This window comes from Eleutherodactylus coqui, chromosome 3 (genome assembly GCF_035609145.1).
Source record: "Eleutherodactylus coqui strain aEleCoq1 chromosome 3, aEleCoq1.hap1, whole genome shotgun sequence".
Lineage (NCBI taxonomy): Eukaryota > Metazoa > Chordata > Amphibia > Anura > Eleutherodactylidae > Eleutherodactylus > Eleutherodactylus coqui.
In genome coordinates, this window is record NC_089839.1 from 67,938,174 (window position 1) to 67,956,149 (window position 17,976).

The 17,976-nt window shown below is 42.4% G+C and overlaps 1 protein-coding gene across 4 annotated transcripts in view; it reads left to right on the plus strand.

Annotated features, from left to right (window-relative positions):
• Positions 1–17,976, plus strand: part of EML6 (EMAP like 6) — a 196,103-nt gene that overhangs the window by 77,468 nt on the left and 100,659 nt on the right. For all 4 annotated transcript variants that reach the window (XM_066595700.1, XM_066595697.1, XM_066595699.1 and 1 more), the window contains exons 10-13: positions 2,577–2,789; positions 7,334–7,501; positions 13,890–13,996; positions 17,288–17,406. In XM_066595700.1, coding sequence (XP_066451797.1) covers positions 2,577–2,789; positions 7,334–7,501; positions 13,890–13,996; positions 17,288–17,406 — 607 coding nt within the window. The remainder of the gene's footprint in view (positions 1–2,576; positions 2,790–7,333; positions 7,502–13,889; positions 13,997–17,287; positions 17,407–17,976) is intronic.

Sequence of the window (17,976 nt, forward strand, 5' to 3'; positions counted from 1 at the left end):
GGGCTTATACTATACAGCTTCCAGAAACAGAGTGAGGGGGTTACCTTAGTATGCCTGATATCCAACTGAAAAGGACTTTTGGGAGGAGCTGCTGTGAACCAAAGAGAATTGCTAAGAATTTTTCTTGATGCCGATTGGCTGAGAGCAGGTGATTGCCAGGCAGAAAGTTATACTGGTCCTCTTAACAGCTCTTGCAAACTTGTGTTTTTCTTGCTCGTTTTTTTAACGTAAATGTCAATGGGACTTTCTAATGTTAAAAACGCATTGCACAAAAATCGCAAAGCACAAACTTGCAATTTTTGTGTGATACATTTTTAACATTAGAAATCCCATTGACATTCGCGTTAAAAAATTCAGCAATATCGCGTGAAAAAAGCGTGCAAGAAAAACGCAAGTCTGCAAGAGCTCTAAGTGTGTTTCAGCTGGATGTCAGGCATCCACTGTATTAGGCCTCGTTCACACGAGCGTTGTTTTGCATGCATCCCTGCTGTGCAAAACGCAGCGCTGCATGGATATGCAGAAAAACGCGTGAACAAAGCTCTGTGCACCATTGCTTTCAATGGTGCTGCCGCTGCTGCAATGGGAGAACATTGCGCTCCTGTGCCACAGCTGTGGCAGGGGATTCTTTATTCCCCGCGGGGAATCCCCTTGTCACTGAACACTGTGACAGTGCTGTCACAGTGTTCAGCGATGAGGGGACACCCCGCGGGAATTATTTACCCGCACCATGGAGCTATGCGGTGCATGCCTGTCCTATATTTTGCAGGTGCGCGCATTTGTACGCCTATAAAACATGGACATGTGAACACATCACAGGAAACCAATCATTCTAAATAGACGCGCAGTTTTGTGCACACGTAAACACGCTCGTCTGAACGATGCCTTAAGCAGTAAACCATCAGGAGATCTTGGAAATAGTGAGGAATTGAAATTAGAAGCGAGGAAAGGGATTTTCACAGTTATTATAATAATATAATAATAATCTTTATTTGTATAGCGCCAACTGATTCCGCAGCGCTTTCAGGCATGGATAAATGCAAAACAATACAACAATTACAATATAAGGTACATTGGGTTAGACACAAATGGGTTGAGGGTGGTACAGGAGGTGCAGGGGGTGGGGAACACAGGCAATAGGAAATTTTATGTACAGATCATTTATCAGAAGGCAAACAGGGTGGAGCACCATAGGGAGGGGCGAGGGACTAGGTCAGGAGATTTGGTATGCTTCCCTGAAGAGGTGCGTTTTTAGGCGCATCTGAAATTTCGTGCATTGGGAATTGTCCGGATGCCTTGGGGTAGAGCATTCCAGAGGATGGGTGCTGCTCTAGTGAAGTCCTGTAGGCGAGCATGCGAGGTTCGTATTACAGGGGTGTTTAGTCTGAGTGTGTTAGCCGATCGGAGTGAGCGGGCTGGGTGGTGTACTGACAGTAGGGAGGCGATGTATGGTGGCGCAGCGCCATGCAGAGCTTTGTGAGTGAGGTAGAGGAGTTTAAATTTAGTTCTGCAGTGGATGGGCAGCCAATGCAGCGACTGGCATAATGCAGAGGCGTCTGAATAACGACTGGATAGAAAAATGAGTCTAGCTGCTGCATTTAGTATGGATTGGAGCGGAGCGAGTCTAGTGCGGGGGAGGCCATTGAGTTGCGAGTTGCAGTAGTCAAGCCGGGAGTGGATGAGAGCAACCACGAGCGTCTTTAGCGTGTCCGTGGTTAGGAACGGACGTATTTTAGCAATATTTCTGAGGTGCATGTGGCATGTTTGGGCCAGAGATTGGATATGGGGGGCAAAGGAGAGGTCAGAGTCCAGTGTGACCCCAAGGCATCGGGCATGCCGTCGGGGGGTTATGATGGTGCCAGACACTGGAATGGAGATGTTGAGGGGAGGTCGGTTAGAAGGTGGAAAGACAAGGAGGTCAGTTTTAGAGAGGTTTAGTTTGAGAAAAAGGGAGGACATATTGTTAGAGACAGCGGACAGACAGTCGGTGATATTTTGGAGGAATGGTCCAGAGATCTCACGAGAGGAGGTGTATAGTTATTAAAGAAGGGTGGCAGTGGGGTGGGGATAAGTCATATATATAAAGTCATATATATATTTAAAAAAAAGAGAATACTCCCCTCCGCACTGCCACGCTGATTCCCCATCACCACTCTGGATCTCCTCTGGTCTTCTTGTTACTCTAGCTTTAGCAGTCACATGGCTGTTTACCCATGTGACCACTGCATCCAATAGGAGGACCAGCAGGGACGTAATAATTGACCTCTCGTAAACCTTCCGAGATCTTCTGTATTAGAAGCCCATGTGATACGTTTACAGGACATCACCAGGATAGAAGACCTGGTGACATCACCTGTCAAATGCTGTGTCATCGGAACTTCTAAACGTCACTCTGGCACCATGATGAGTAGTATATTGCTCTTATATAGTTTGGGGCAAGGGGAGCCCATAAGTGTATAAAAAACTTAAGTTGGACAACCCCTTTAAAGCAACATGGCCTAGGAAACATGTGGCTAAATGTAAGCTCGGACTATAGAGCAGTGTATATGAGGTTCTGATACGTTATTTTTGCATTACAGCTGGGAAACATCTCACAAATAAGGATGAAATAAAAGGCATACATTGGTTTTCGTGGACGTGTGTGGTTGGACCAGAAGTTAATGGAATATGGCCAAAATACACAGACCTCACTGATATCAATTCAGTGGATGCCAATTTCAGCAGTACAGCGCTGGTGACTGGAGATGATTTTGGACTAGTAAAATTATTCAGGTTCCCAAGCCTAAAAAAAGGTAAAATGCTTCTGTCATGTTTCCATGTGGATGAGTGATCAATGCCCAAATACTGGTTCTGTAAATTGGAGGGCAGGAATTGTGCAGAGAAGTTTAGGGTCGTTAATCTGTTTTTTTTTTATAATCTAAAGGGTGAAAATATTATTATCCAATTTGTGACATTTAATTTGTGGTTATCTAAAAATCCACTTGTTGACTCAATGACGCAATTGTTTACAGGCATGTGCATTGGAACATAATAGGCCTCATCACTTTTAATGAATTTATGAAGAAATTTGCATGTAGTTATAGACAAAAGTGTAGGAAATTTTAATTGTTTAATACCACATTTTAATAAAAAAAACTCAACTGGCTAAGGCCGGGTTTACATTTGTAATGGAACCTATAGTCTGAGTTTCCGTAGCAGATCTGACACAAAATACCAGAAGAAAAAGCACTGCATGCTGTTAGGCAGCTGAGCGAATACCGAACAGAACCCATTATACTCAATGGGGACCGTTCGGCGCTGTTTGGTTCCATAATAAGTTGGACACTTTCGGCTAGGGGATTTCCCTTTCATGCTCGCCGAATGGAGCAGGAAAACAGAACCGCCAACGTAGATGTGAAACCACTCTAATTGTGATAATTATGCATCTAAAGTAAAAAAAAAAAAGAAGAAACATTATTACAAATAGTCTGGATTTAAGATCTACTACTATATTATGTCTACGGCTCCTATGCAGAACTTTGTGTCTCCATGGAAAACTGTCATAAACCAACTCAGTGTTTAGACTAATCCTACAGTTATGAGTTACTTGCCCCCTCTTCTTTCTAATCTACATAGAATAGGGGTCAGATGAAAGCAAGTAACACATGACTGCAGGACCAGACTACACAGGGGATGGTTGTAGTCTGTTACTATGGAGACACATAGGTCTGCATAGAAACTATATACAGGAAATATTCTCTATTTAATCAAGACTATTTGTAAAGTTATTTCCCTTTTACTGTAGATACAGTATAGCCATATAAAATTGTTTGCAAAAGGTTAAGAATCGAGTAAATGGGACCATTTTTCACACTTCCTTTTCAACTTTATCCATACAGTAGTTCTGAAATCAGCCAGCAGTGTTTTGTACCTATTTAGAGAATGCTTTTAGCCTTTATAAATCATTTGCCAATGGAAATTGCCCAGAAATGGTGGCAACAAGTCTGTTCGTTATTAAAGGAGATGTCCCGAGGCAGCAAGTGGGTCTATACACTTCTGTATGGCCATAATAATGCACTTTGTAATATACATTGTGCATTAATTATGAGCCATACAGAAGTTATAAAAAGTTTTTTACTTACCTGCTCCGTTGCTAGCGTCCTCGTTCCCATGGAGCCGACTAATTTTTGGCCTCCGATGGCCAAATTAGCCGCGCTTGCGCAGTCCGGGTCTTCAGCAGCCTTCTATGGAGCCGCTCGTGCCAGAGAGCGGCTCCGTGTAGCTCCGCCCCGTCACGTGCCGATTTCAGCCAATCAGGAGGCTGGAATCGGCAGTGGACCGCACAGAAGAGCTGCGGTCCACGGAGGCAGAGGATCCTGGCGGCCATCTTCAGCAGGTGAGTATGAAGACGCCGGACCGCCGGGATTCAGGTAAGCGCTGTGCGGGTGGTTTTTTTAACCCCTGCATCGGGGTTGTCTCGCGCCGAACGGGGGGGGGGTTTAAAAAAAAAAAAACCCGTTTCGGCGCGGGACATCTCCTTTAATACATCACCTTCTTTCTTTAGTTCTTTCAATCCACCAATACTTTTTCATCATGCATTTTTTAAGTCAGTAATTCTAAAATTCCCCTTAACGTCCCTTAGGCATCTAAAGGAATTTATGTTAGATCAATGGATTTCTGTGTGCACTGATATGGATTAGACTGATTTAAAAAGCGTGGGCTGTAGCCTCCTCCACCTTAAGGGTGATGTATAATAGATGGTATTAACACAGTACTTACTATGTAGCCAGTATATGCTAGCATTGGAGCAGTGATTTCCACATAGGTAACATTTCTCACAATGAACGTGGGACGTGATCATTCTGCCACTTGGGTACAGATTCCTTCATCTCAATTTAGAATACAAGCTTTAAAAATTTATATGGATGGAAGGAAATTTATGTCTTTCTAGAATACGGTAAATCTTGTTTCTGGGGATGAAACTGTCAATGAATAAAATAGCAGTTGTGTTTTGGGTCTGTTGAATAATGCACTAGATCTTTCTCATCCAATTTATGAATGTTGACACACGTAGCATTTAGGTTGCATGGAGTGACTGCTGAACAAGCAAACCCATGTACAAATGAAGAACACTCTTGGGTTGCCGAATGATACTAATATTTTATACACAGAAAAACGAAAATGGACCAAAAATGTTGACGGTCCCATAAACCTATCAAGTACTTCCCAAATTTAATTTTTCGATCTCTGGTTAGAAAATTGAATAAGTGACCCAACTGATTTTGTATGCAGTATTTTCTGTACATTAGCTCTACCTAATAAATCCTCCCCAAATGATACAGATCTTGGTGCAGATTTGTTGTGGATTGGACTGTAGATTCTGAAAAGTCCAATAGATTCTGAAAAAGTAAACTGCGGCTTACACCCTCCCCCGCCCCCCCCCCCCCCTTTCCAGTTGAAGTCATTGGGGAGAATCCGTGAAAAATCCACAACATAAATTGACATGATTGGCATAACATGAGCAGCTGTAGATTTTAACATCTTTGCTGCAGGGAAAATTCTGGCAATACATTGAGTATTCAATTAAATAAGCATCAGACCATAAGTATACAGTCAGCAGGATGAGCTGTGATCTCCTCTATTATAACTGCGTGACAGGAGCTGTGTGATCATCATCACTAACGGTGATAGGAGTGCAGTCTATATGATATCATGGCACAGAAAGTATGCTGACTGAGAAACTGACTAGTTTGAGAGTACAGAAGTAAAACCAGAACTGGTCAGAATTGAGATCACATGATCACCTGAGGAGAAGAAGTTCCAGATAGAAAGGAGTAAACAGGGTAATAGTAGCTGATTTGTATATACTGGGGGAGGGACTAGTTACTTAATAAATGAGAAATAAAATCACCAGAATGGCCCTTTAAATCCCCCCTACATTAATTCTTTCTGCAGATTTTTCACACTGAATTTCCACCGTTGCAATGCAAAGGGTAAAATCCACAATAAAATATGCATGTAAAAGATGTGGATATGATAAAAGATGTGGATTTTGCATGGATTCAACACAGAATTTGCAGTGAAATTTACAACTGATTTTTTTCTAGTGCATACTTAGTATATGCCTGGAATATCAATTTAATTTTATGTACCTGAAGTTTAACCCTTTCCAATCCAATGTTGGGCCTGCCCCGACATCATCATTTCCTTACACAGCTCCGATGTCGGGACAGGTCCGACACTGCAGTGCAGGAGTGCATCTGCACCCGATCATCAGACACATTGGGTGCAGGTGCACTCCTGCACTGATCCTCAACAAGGACCCCCGAGGAGAAGGCAGAAAGGGTTTTTAACCCTTTCTGCTTCTCCTTTACACATTACATAGCGCTCAATTAGTGCTATGTAATGCAGAGAGATTCCGGTCGGCGAACATGTGACCGCGGGTGTTACCTGACCCCAGCTGTCACATGATCACCGAGCCGGGAGGCAAAACGGAGAATGCGGAAGAACTTCTGCATTCCCCCCACGGTGCAGTGAGCACCTGCACCCTCCTGAACTCTGTCAGTTCAGGAGGGTGAAGGGAAAATGTATTTTTTCTCATCCATTCTCCCCAGCTCCAATTTATTTGGAGCTGGGGAGAATGGATGAGAAAAATTAAATGGATTAGAAAGGGTTAAAAAAAAAATCGAATGCATTTCATTGCAATAAGCATTTTTGTAATACGTTCACTGTACCTGGTCTAGCTGCTTTCTTTATTTTCTATCTGCCACATGACCCTCCACCTGAAAAATCCTCCTCTTACATCCTGTCCGCATTTGCTACTTCCTTCCCTGTCCATAGCCTCTAACATCCTGTGAGCAATGCATGATGGGAGGACAGGAGCTGAATTGCTGCACTGTATTGCTCATGTACAGTTCGGAGTGACGGAGAACCTGTCTGCTTCAGCAGGCTTTCTCTGGCACTCTGAGGGGAAGGCTGATGCTAGGACCTGTGAAGGGGAAGGCTAGTTGTAGGACCTGTGAGCTGTGGGCGGAGATACAGTGCTGGCTGGTAAACAAGTGCTGGGAGTTGTAGGTAACAGTCTATTATTGGGTTTACTGTTGAAATGATGCATGTAAACACAATGGCGGATTAGATTAAAAAAAAGTATAGGTTGCTGCTATTTAGCTGTACCTCCTAGATTTCAGAAATTACATTTTGCGCCCAGAAAACCCCTTTAACAATCATCCTATTCAATCAACATCTCACTTGTTACAGCCAGTAGAACTTTTTTGCGTCTTTCTGTAGGTAGGGTAACTGAGGACCTCCTTTGAGTTTAATGTTTTATAATTAATCTTTTCTATCTTTCTTATATAAGGAGCCAAGTTTCGAAAATATGTTGGCCATTCTGCACATGTCACTAATGTACGCTGGTCACATGACTTTCAGTGGGTTTTGAGCACCGGTGGAGCTGACCACTCTGTTTTTCAGTGGAGATTCATTCCTGAAGGATTGGCAAATGGTATCATTGAAATTCCACCTCAAGGTAAGTGAGATGGCTCTTTCGCATTGACCAGTCAGTAAAAGATAATTTTTTACGGCTTAAGTTTGACATGAAGAGAAAAGGATTATCCACATGAAATCCAGTCAAAATGATAGTCTGATATTTAATATATACAATACATGTGAGAGTATTAGATTGGTGAAGTCTACGGTCTTGGATCACCACTGATTTTCAGAACAAAAGGAATCTGTAAAGCGATAAAACCCATTTGACCCTCCTCAAATATCTGTTACTGAAAATTCCACAGTGCTTAAAGAAAACGTAAAGGGGTTGTGCCATGTTAGAAAGTTATCCACAGGATAGGAAATCACTTTCTGATCGGTAAGGTCCATCTGCTGGGATTCCCACCAATCCCAAGGATCATGAAGGTCCCTGCATGATTGGAGAATCAGTTGCATATGCACACTGCTGCTCTATTCATTTTAACTGGAGCGCTCGAGGTGACTGAGATCAAGTAGTCAACAATCTCTAGCACTCCCATTGAAGGGTAGGTGAGGAGCACTTTAAGTGTACATTCATGTTGGGACCTTTGAACCCCTTCTGTCCCTTGGATCAGCTGGGGTTTCTACATATCGTAAACTTATCCCCTATCATGTGGATGAGTGATAACTTTTTTCTCTCGATACAACCCCTTTAATCTGAATGGCCCATTGTTAGATTTTCTATAATAGGAATCTCTTATCGGAGCATTTTAACCCTTTTCAATCCAATTTGTATCCTGGTTTTCCTAGGGGGCTTACTCTTTTCTGCCATTATACAACAGCGCTATATGCTGGCTAAAGCCAGTACTGCATGAGGCGACATATTGGATGGGCTCCGACAGCAGAGAGCCTGGCAATATACAGTAAGAGATCCCTGACTGATGTCTTCCAACATCAGAGCTGTACAGCCTTAAATCATAATGTGTTAAGACTTTAGACAGTGGATTGGAAAGGGTTAAGCCACGCTCGCTTAAGTAAAACATGCCCAGTGGGATAGAATAACAAAATGGCTATTTCTCACATGGTAAATCTCCCACTGTTCGAGCGGGGGAACTCCAGTGGTTTGGCCAGTGTCTATTGCTATCCCATATGTTCCGAGTACTCGAATTCGGTCACTGAAACCAATCACTGTCCTCAGCTGTCACATATCCCTATGTTATCATCCCCACTGAGGACAGTGATTGGCTACATCTGTCACATGTGGGTAATCAGAAGATGAATGCTGCAGTACAATAACAGAGACCATCGAGACCGCCGGAGCTGCAGGGGATTTACCAAGTGAGTAATACCTTTTTTTTTTATCCCTCCCCCCCCCCCATCCCCTGCTTTCAGCCAATATTTTACATGTCCTGCACAATCCCTTTATCCTTTGCCTCTAGTACTCAAATGCAATACTATTATATGTTCCCAAAAAACTTTATTCTCATTACTGAAGAATAGACTACATCCCTAAGCTGCTTATACTCAAACAAGGAAGACGATTGACACTTTACCACATTGTATAGTACTACACCTTACAGTTATTGATCACTTTTTCAAAATTAAGACTGAAAGTTAGAGCATACCTCAGTTTTCAAAAAAATGTTCAAAAACAGCCAAGGTCTTCATTGGCTGCTATTTTTCTGCTGTTTACACCCAGTTTGACCTCTATGAGTCCACTGCCTGTGGACGGTCCTAAACCAGCCATTTTGCCAGTACCGTACTGGCTGGGACTTCCTCTCTCACATTTCCCATGATGTCTTGCATAGCCCTGCTCCAATCAGTTGCAAGGCAATATCTGAATGCCCGCCTTTCTGTTACATGTGGTAACTAGCAGTGTCTCCATGTCCCTGTTACTATAGAAGTCAAATGCCTAAAAACAGGCAGTGGATTGCAAAGGTGTTAAGAGATCCCTAGTGGCGGCCACTTCAAACTTGATTTTCAGTGGAAAAAACAAAAAATGATTCATGCTAGTATATCACAAAATTGATGACGCACACATAGGCTGTTGAATGAGCATAAGTTGTGAGAAAAGTTAGTGTCCCCTTTAAGTATGTGCTATCGCTTGAGTGGTAAACTTGTTCTTCTTGCTCTAATTTTAAAACTGCTTGAGATTCCCTTGAATCAAGTAGCCTTCAAGTTTGATATACAGTACCGTATCCATTTTTCGCAGCTTACAGCACTATCAAATAGAACAAAACAGAAAACTTACTGTTGAGTTCAGCAATTATTTTACTTAATTTGAATCCTGCCAACCCTGTGACTTAAAATAGCAAATCACATATGTAGACTATATGATAAAGGGAATACATTACAGCATTTTTTGCTGACAATTCAAGAAGTGAATATGTGGAGACAACTGGATAAAAATATAGAGTTACTGCCTGATTTGTCATATAGATAGATTGGTGCTAGTTGATGATAAATTTAGAATATGACTTTTGATGTCCTTGGAGGGTCAGCTGCTCTATATTTATAAACGAAGTGTAATCTAGTGCATAGAAATCTATCAAAATCATACATGTGATACACACATGTGCACAGTACACACGTGCTATTTAGTATTGGGTTTTTTTTCACATTCGTTTTTATTTGAATTTTGCATTTTACAATAAAAGAAATAAGCATTAATCAAAATGGAAAGATGAAAGTAACAAATTAGAAAAGGGAGATAACAAGGAAACAATCAAGGGACTCTCCGACAAAGGTGCAGTATTAATTAAGGTCAGCAGAGTTGTAAACCAGGTTTAGTGAGTGCACTCTTATAAAAACAGTAGGAGTCCATTGCTGAGGGGCGCACAAGTGAAATTTTGAAACGTTGGCCTAACCAGGGCTACACGGGTTAGAGAAAGGAATTTAAAAAAAGGGGGGGGAGAAACCGTTTCTCAATAAAGTGAGAATTGGATTGTGCAGAGATGCTGAGGCTCTGAAACTCTTCAATAGAGAGATTGGAGATCTGTTATGTTGAGAAGGTAGGACACTGGGTCCAGTCTCTCAGGAATTTATTATGGTGGTTAGCTAGAATAGTCATCAACTTCTCATTGATCTACCAATTTAGCAGTTTTTTCACGTCAAAGAAGTCCAAAGACTCTCTTCTCCATGACTTAGTATGGATGGGCAGAAAAGGGGTAAATGAGGTTTAAGGCCGCCTGCACACGAGCGTTCTGGATTCCGCTAGCGGATTTTCACGCGCGTATGGTACCTAATGTGCTTGCGGATGCGTGAAAAATCACGCGCGGATATACGCGGATGTGTTGCAGAAAAAAACGCGCAGAAAAACCAGCAGACACCCATTATTGTAAACCCAACCCCTAGAGAACTGCCCATTCCTTGGAAAACAGCTTAAAAACCAACACCCAGACTCCGTTTTGTCCCTCTTGCTTGTGCGAGCACCGTTAAATTATTCTGGCAACATGCTTTCACCCGGTGAGCAGATGTCTTTGTGGGCATGGTTGATCCATGTAACTTTTTTCGGGCGCTTCTCCAGCGTGACTTTATTTCAGTCACTGCAAAAAAATTCACAAGAGGAATTCATTACTACAGATTTTGCGTTCTTACATCCTGCATTGGCAAGAAGTACTACCTATCTCCCTCTACACATTGCGGGTGTCTGCTGAACAAGGCTATTAACCCAATAAATGCCGCTTCAGTGTAACCAGTGGAAAATACAACTGTTCCCGCACAAAACAAACAGGGAGGGCTTAGTAACTTGGGCGCATCTTGGCGGCTGATGCACCCGTCTTCCTGCACAAGACGGCCGCAATGCAGGATGGATGTCTTTCCACAGAGCTGGAGGAAAGAACACAAGTCCGGCAATGGAGCCGGTCATGTGCTCTTTTCTGCCAGCGTTGCGGACAGTCGCCCGTCCTGCAGTGTGACTGTTTTGGTATCGCTGCATCCGTAAAAGTCTGATCTATCAAAGTAATGTATGATTTACCCTGCACGGTGAATGTGGTAAAAAAAAAAGAAAGAAACTACGCCCGAAATGCACTTTTTCGGTCACCCTATTTCCGAGAAAAAAATGTAATAAAAGGCGATCGAAAAATGTCAGCTGTATGCGAAAATGGTACCAACAGAAACGTCAGGACATACTGCACAAAATGAGCCCTCACACAACTATGTCGCCAAAGAAATAAAAAAGTTATTGCACGCAGAAAATGGACACAGAAAATAATTTAAAAAAATTAAATATCTGAAAAAAAAAATACAAGTACTACAGCAAAAAAAATACTATATAAGTTTGGTAACGTAGTAATCGTACTGACCCATAGAATAAAAATATCAGGTAGTTTTTGTTGCACTTTGCACGCTGCAGAAACAGGACGCACCGAAAGATGGTGGAATGTATTTTTTTTTTCTCTCCGATTACAATTTTTTAAAGGTTTTTCAGTAAATTATATGGTACAATAAATAGTGCCATTGCAAAATACAACTCGTCCCGCAAAAAAACAAGCCCTTATACAGCGACGTCGATGGATAAATAAAGGAACTATGATTTTTTTAGGGAGTAGGGGGGAAAAAAGGAAAAAAGCAAAAAAGCTCCGTCACTAAGGGGTTAAAAGTGGGGATGGAAAAAAGCACAATAAAAACAAAAGTAAAACTGCTTGGCCACTAAGGGGTTAAAATGAAAAAAAAAGGACATTTGACGCAATAGCGAATAATACTCACGCAAGTTCTTCTTTTCCGCTTCTATTGCGTTCGTCCAGGCATCCCCATAAACCTGAGCAGAGAGTTGAAGCCAGGATTGTTCCTTTCGATTCTTGTTTAAGTACTCTGGGGAGTTACTGTCCCATATGCTAGGGAAGTCCTGCATCATTGCGACAAGTTTGCCCATGTCGATCATTATTCGTTACGCCTGGTGGCTTGTGGCTGCAGGCTGGTGTCTGCTGGCTGCTGTCTGGTGGATGAGGTGACTGGAAGGACAGTGCTGCTGCTGAAATTTGCCTGTGAAGCTCTGTGCTGTGTGTTGGGACGCCTCCTACCATGCCTACTTCCTGTAGTCATAGCAACCAGTGACTCCATCCGCAGCTGCACTGCGGATGTACTGCGTGAAAAAACGCACCCATTCACTTGTATTGGAGGCTTCACGCGCAGAATCCGACCCAAATTAGAACAGGTCGCAGATTTTTTCACGCACGTGAAAAAACGCAATACAAATCCGTCCGTCTGGGGACAACTGCGGATCCTCATAGGAGTATATTGGCTGCGGTCTGGGGCAGATAATGTGCCTAAAATAACGCGCTGGAAATTCCGTTCGTGTGCAGGCACCCTAAGGCCGCCTGCAGACGAGCGGGTCGAATCCGGCAGCGAGAATTCTCGCCGCGTGATCCGACCCGAGCGCCTGCAGGGACAAGCGCGTACTCACCCGCACCTGGCGGCCCCGGCTCTTTCATGTGACGGCTGCCGCGCAGCCGGCGCATGCGCAGACCGGAGCCGGCGGCCGGGTGAGTGCGTGCCCCGCAGAAAATTAGGACATGCCGCGGTTTGTTTGCCGCGCGACATTTCGCGCGGCCAAACCGCGGCCGTCTGCATAGGAGTGCGTATTGTAATGCACTCCTATGCAAACTTTCAGCGGCGGAAATCCCGCGGGAAATCCTGCGGCGGGATTTCCGCTCGTGTGCAGGCGGCCTGACACTGATAAATATAAAGTTATGCACATGGGCAGGGAAATACATATCACCATGGGAAACCACTGGGCAAAATTGACATGGAAAAGGACTTGGGGATTTTAATCAACTGGAAGCTTAACTGGAGCAACCAGTGCCAGGCAGCTGCTGCCAAGGAAAATATGATCATGGGGTGCATCAAAAGAGGTCCAGGAGCATATGAAGAGCGCATTGTTCTTCCTCTTTACAAACCACTGGTCAGACCAAACATGGAATATTGTGGTTATTTAGCTTAGAAAAACACGGCTGAAGGTCCACCTAATAACCATATATAAATATGTACATATGTATATCGGGACAATACAGAGATCTCTCCCATCATCTATTTATACACAGGACTGTAACAATGCGGCGCCCTCTACAGCTAGAGGAAAGGTTTCTACACCGACATAGAAGGGGGTTCTTTACTGTAAGAGCAGTGAGACTATGGAACTCTCTGTCTGAGGATGTGGTGATAGTACTCAATAAAGAGTACAAGAGGGAAACAGAAGGGTCGGTGATCCAGGGATTATTCTGATTGCCAGATTTGGAATCGGGAAGGACTTTTTTCCCCCTGAGGGCTTGGTCAGACGAGCGATTTTTATGTGTGCTCCAAAAGAGCGCTTCTAAAGTATAGTATATGTACCATAGTATTATTCTTTTCTGCACTAGCATTCTCTGTTATTAAGCATATTTACAATGTTATAGAGTATGCAGTAAAGTATAAAGTGTATATGTAATACTTTGTTTTTCTTTCTTCATTAGAAGGGATTATTGATTCCTGCAGTGAAGAGTCGGATTCAGATGTGTCCGATGTGCCTGAACTAGACTCTGATATCGAGCAGGAGACACAAATCAATTATGATCGCCAGGTCAGTACGAGACGTGACTTGTTTGTGGTTTACAAGACTTTCTAAAGAGTTTATTCATTTAATGACTGGGAATTTCCACATTATCATATACCAGTCTAAGCATTGAACCAGCAAAATCTGCATGGATGGAAATGCAGTTTTTGTGGAGAGTTTATTTTGTTTCGCAGCTGTGCCATAATGAGTATCCGCAGTGTATCAAGTGTATAGGAGATACATGGTAATAATGTGATGGCAGATATATACAATTTACAATAACTCACTTACATAATCTGTTTGAAAGATTTATGGCTTTTCATAAGAATACCTATGCTGTTCTTATAGCTTCTTCTTATAAAACGTAGTTACAAGTGTTCTCTTAAAAGGTGTATTTATGTTTTTGTCCATGTTCTCTCGACTTTATTTTTGTGACATGTTGCAGAGTGACAGAACCACCTTTGATACATCTTAGGAAATGTCTGTAACAACTCTCTTAGGTCCTTTTTACATAGACCGATTATCACTCATTCGCCCAACAGTTGGGCCATGTAAAAAGACGAACAATCAGCCAACTATTGAAAAAACTGCAAGTCATGTCATTTAGGTAAGCATATAAATGCTTGCTGGTTGGCTGCACATCTCCTTAATCAACAGGGAAACTTGAGAGTGAGAAGTCATGAAGTCTTTTGTGCTGGGCTCTGGATAATAATAATATAATGATCTTTATATGTATAGCACCAACTTATTCTGCAGCGTGGATGTTATCAGCACACAGACTGCAGTGTGTGATTTCATTGCTGCTAAACTGCTGTACAGCAGAATGGTCACAACACTAAAGTTACCAAAACATAGTAAACCATTAATGATAGCCCCCCCCCCCCCCCTCCTCCTTCTGGACGCCCTTAGCACTGTGCCCTCTTGTTATAAATACGGCCCTGACCCCACTAACTGTAATGGGGTCTATTCTGCTTTCTCTCTAGCGGTCTGATATGATATTTTACAGGATGAAATGGTGCTGCATGCAGAGCTATTTCACCCTGTATTTTAACAGGTATCGTCAACGGAGGCAGCGAACTGAAGCTCCGATGCCGAAGTCACACAGTATGTCATAGATTATTATACGCTCCACTACTTAGCTTGCAAAATGCAGTGAAAAAATAATCCAGGATACAATCCCATTAGTGCAGCCTCAGCCTTTGGGGCTAGGATTTCTCATGTTTGTATATTACCCTAAGGCCGTATTTACACAGCCGATAGCAAATCGCAAATAAGATTCTTGGGCATGACGCGCATCATACAAAACATGGTCACAGCATCTATGTTCTGCGCAATGTGCAGGAAAAAATAGAACATGCTGTGATTTTTCCATCACGCAGCATTGCTGCAGGAGAAGAATCGCCATGTATGTACACCCATTGCAAAGAATGGGCTCTATTTTCATGCGATTTTTGCCGTATAAATATGGCCTAAAAGTAGCATTTTGATCAATGAATCAGGCCAGTCTCACATCTATGTTGGATATTCCAGTAGGAGGTTCCATCACAGATCCGCCTTAAAATACCAGAAGAAAAGGTGCTGCATTCAGTGCTTTTTCTTCTTCTGTCCAAAAGCCAGGCAGCTGAGCGGAAAACGAACAGACCCCATTATAGTCAACAGGGTCCATTTGGGGTGTTCCGTTCTATCAGAAATGGAGCCTTACAGCCACGGGGATTTCCCTTTCCTGCTCCCTGAACGGAGCAGGAAAGCGAAACCCCGAATGCAGATGTGAAACCACCCTTATTCATATTTTTAATTTGCACTATTTTTTTTTAAACAAACTTAACCCTTTCCAATCCAATTTGTATCCTGGTTTTCCTAGGGGGCTTACTCTTTTTCTGCTGTTATACAACAGCGCTATATGCTGGCTAAAGCCAGTACTGCATGAGGTGACACATTGGATAGGCTCCGACAGCAGAGAGGCTGGCAATATACAGTAAGAGAACCCCGACGGACGTCTTTCAACATCGGAGCTGTACAGCCTTAAATCATAATGTCTTTAGACGTCAGACAGTGGATTGGAAATTGTTAATAGTCAGCAATAAGTAAATAAAAAGCATATTTTTAAAATCTTTTCTACATTATTTATGGTACAAAGTTATCTAGCAGCTGCATCAGCAACGTGAAACAAGTAACTGCCTTGACTTAATACCTTTAGTCAGACTGTGTTATATGGATGTGATTTATTTTTTGTTACTCTGCATTCCCAGTAATTCATTATACAGATTATACCGCGCCTCCAATAACTATTATAACAATCTAAACAATTCATTTTCTCAATAGCTTTGTAGTTATTTCACACAAACTCATTTGTGTGAAGGACAAAAGAACGACTGCATCTGGAGTAAAAGTGACTTTCGATAATGACATTTATTTTCTCTCCCCTGCCGGCACATCATTCTTTATATATTCTGAGCCCGAGTCTGTATTTCTGGCAATAAGTGATGGAAACATTCAGCATTTTAATTAGAGTGAAAGCCGGTTTTCTTCCACACTGCAGAAAGCAGCCATTCATAACAGCGATGTCAGCTCATTAATGTATGCCCTGCCTTATACTGACAGGAAGATTGTACAGTGTGTACTAATGGTGTAATTGACTGCTTCCAAGCAGATGCTTACCTGGACTTGATCTCAGGCATTGCACCCTATTAACTTCACCAGAGCTGTCATAATAACAGAGTGTTAATAAAGTTTAAAGAAGTCTTCCAACCTACAACTCATCAGGCTCAAAATGGCAAAAAATTTTAGACACTTATCCTAGCGCCATACTGAGGTTACTGATACCGATGTCCCTTGCAATGTCTTGTCATCGCAGAGCAATGTTGTTTAACCCTTTGCAATCCAATTTTGGATTCAGGGTTTCCTAGGGGGCTTTCTCTTCCTGCCATGATACAATGACGCCATCTGCTGGCTGGAGCCAGTACTGCAGTATGTGACATGCTGGAAAGGCCCCCGACAACAGAGCGACTACAGTAAGAATACCCTGCCGGACGTCTTCTGACATCGGAGCTGTACAACCTTCAATCAGAATGTCTTCAGACGTCAGACAGTGGATTGGAAAAGGTTAATCCATGCTCAATTGACTTGGTGACGTCACTACAGAACTACATATGACCACTCTGGCCAACTACCCCAAAGTGTGCTCAGATCACTTTATATTAATTAGAAGAGGTATAACAGTAGCCTGAAGAATGCAAACCAACTCTTACTGGTGATAGATGTCATAATCCAGATTAAGACTTGGTTTGGTGTATAAGTAGTATTCTCTCTCACTTTCAGGTTTACAAAGAAGATCTACCTCAGCTCAAGCAGCAAAATAAAGAAAAGCAAAATTCATTGCCTTCCCTTAAAAGAGAAAAAGCCCCAGAAGAAAGTTTGAAGTTAAAATTTGTACATGGGTAGGTCCTATGTCTAAGTTGTTTTATAATGTTATATTGTATTTTGCAATTAAGAAGTTGCAAACCATTGGACTATTGGTTATACTTATAGTGAAACTTTGGAACATTGCACCATTTTTGATAGTGATTATTCCCATAACTATAATTTTAAATTTAAAGTGTACCTGAGTTTTCAACAATTTTTCTAAAATATACCAGGTTCTCCTTACTGACTCATTTGCTGCTGTTTGCATCCTGTTTCTTGTCTGTAAATTCTGATTTTCAGGTGGTCTTCCCCGTTATTCTGCTGCCCTGCTGTTTGTAAACCACTTTCATGCAAAGGACATGTTTCAAGCCCACCATTCTGCTAGTAGTTCACTGTCCTGTACTTCTTTTCCCTTACTTCCCATGCTGCATTGCTCTGTCTCTAGTCCAATTAGCAGGGAGACAGCATTTGAATTCCCATGCCTCTGTTGGCCAAGAACGATTGTAGGAGCTGAGCATTCAGGGACATTCTGGACAGATGATAAATAAACACAAAGTAATGTACACACATGTGCTGTAACAGCAGGAGAGACAGAGATTGTGGAG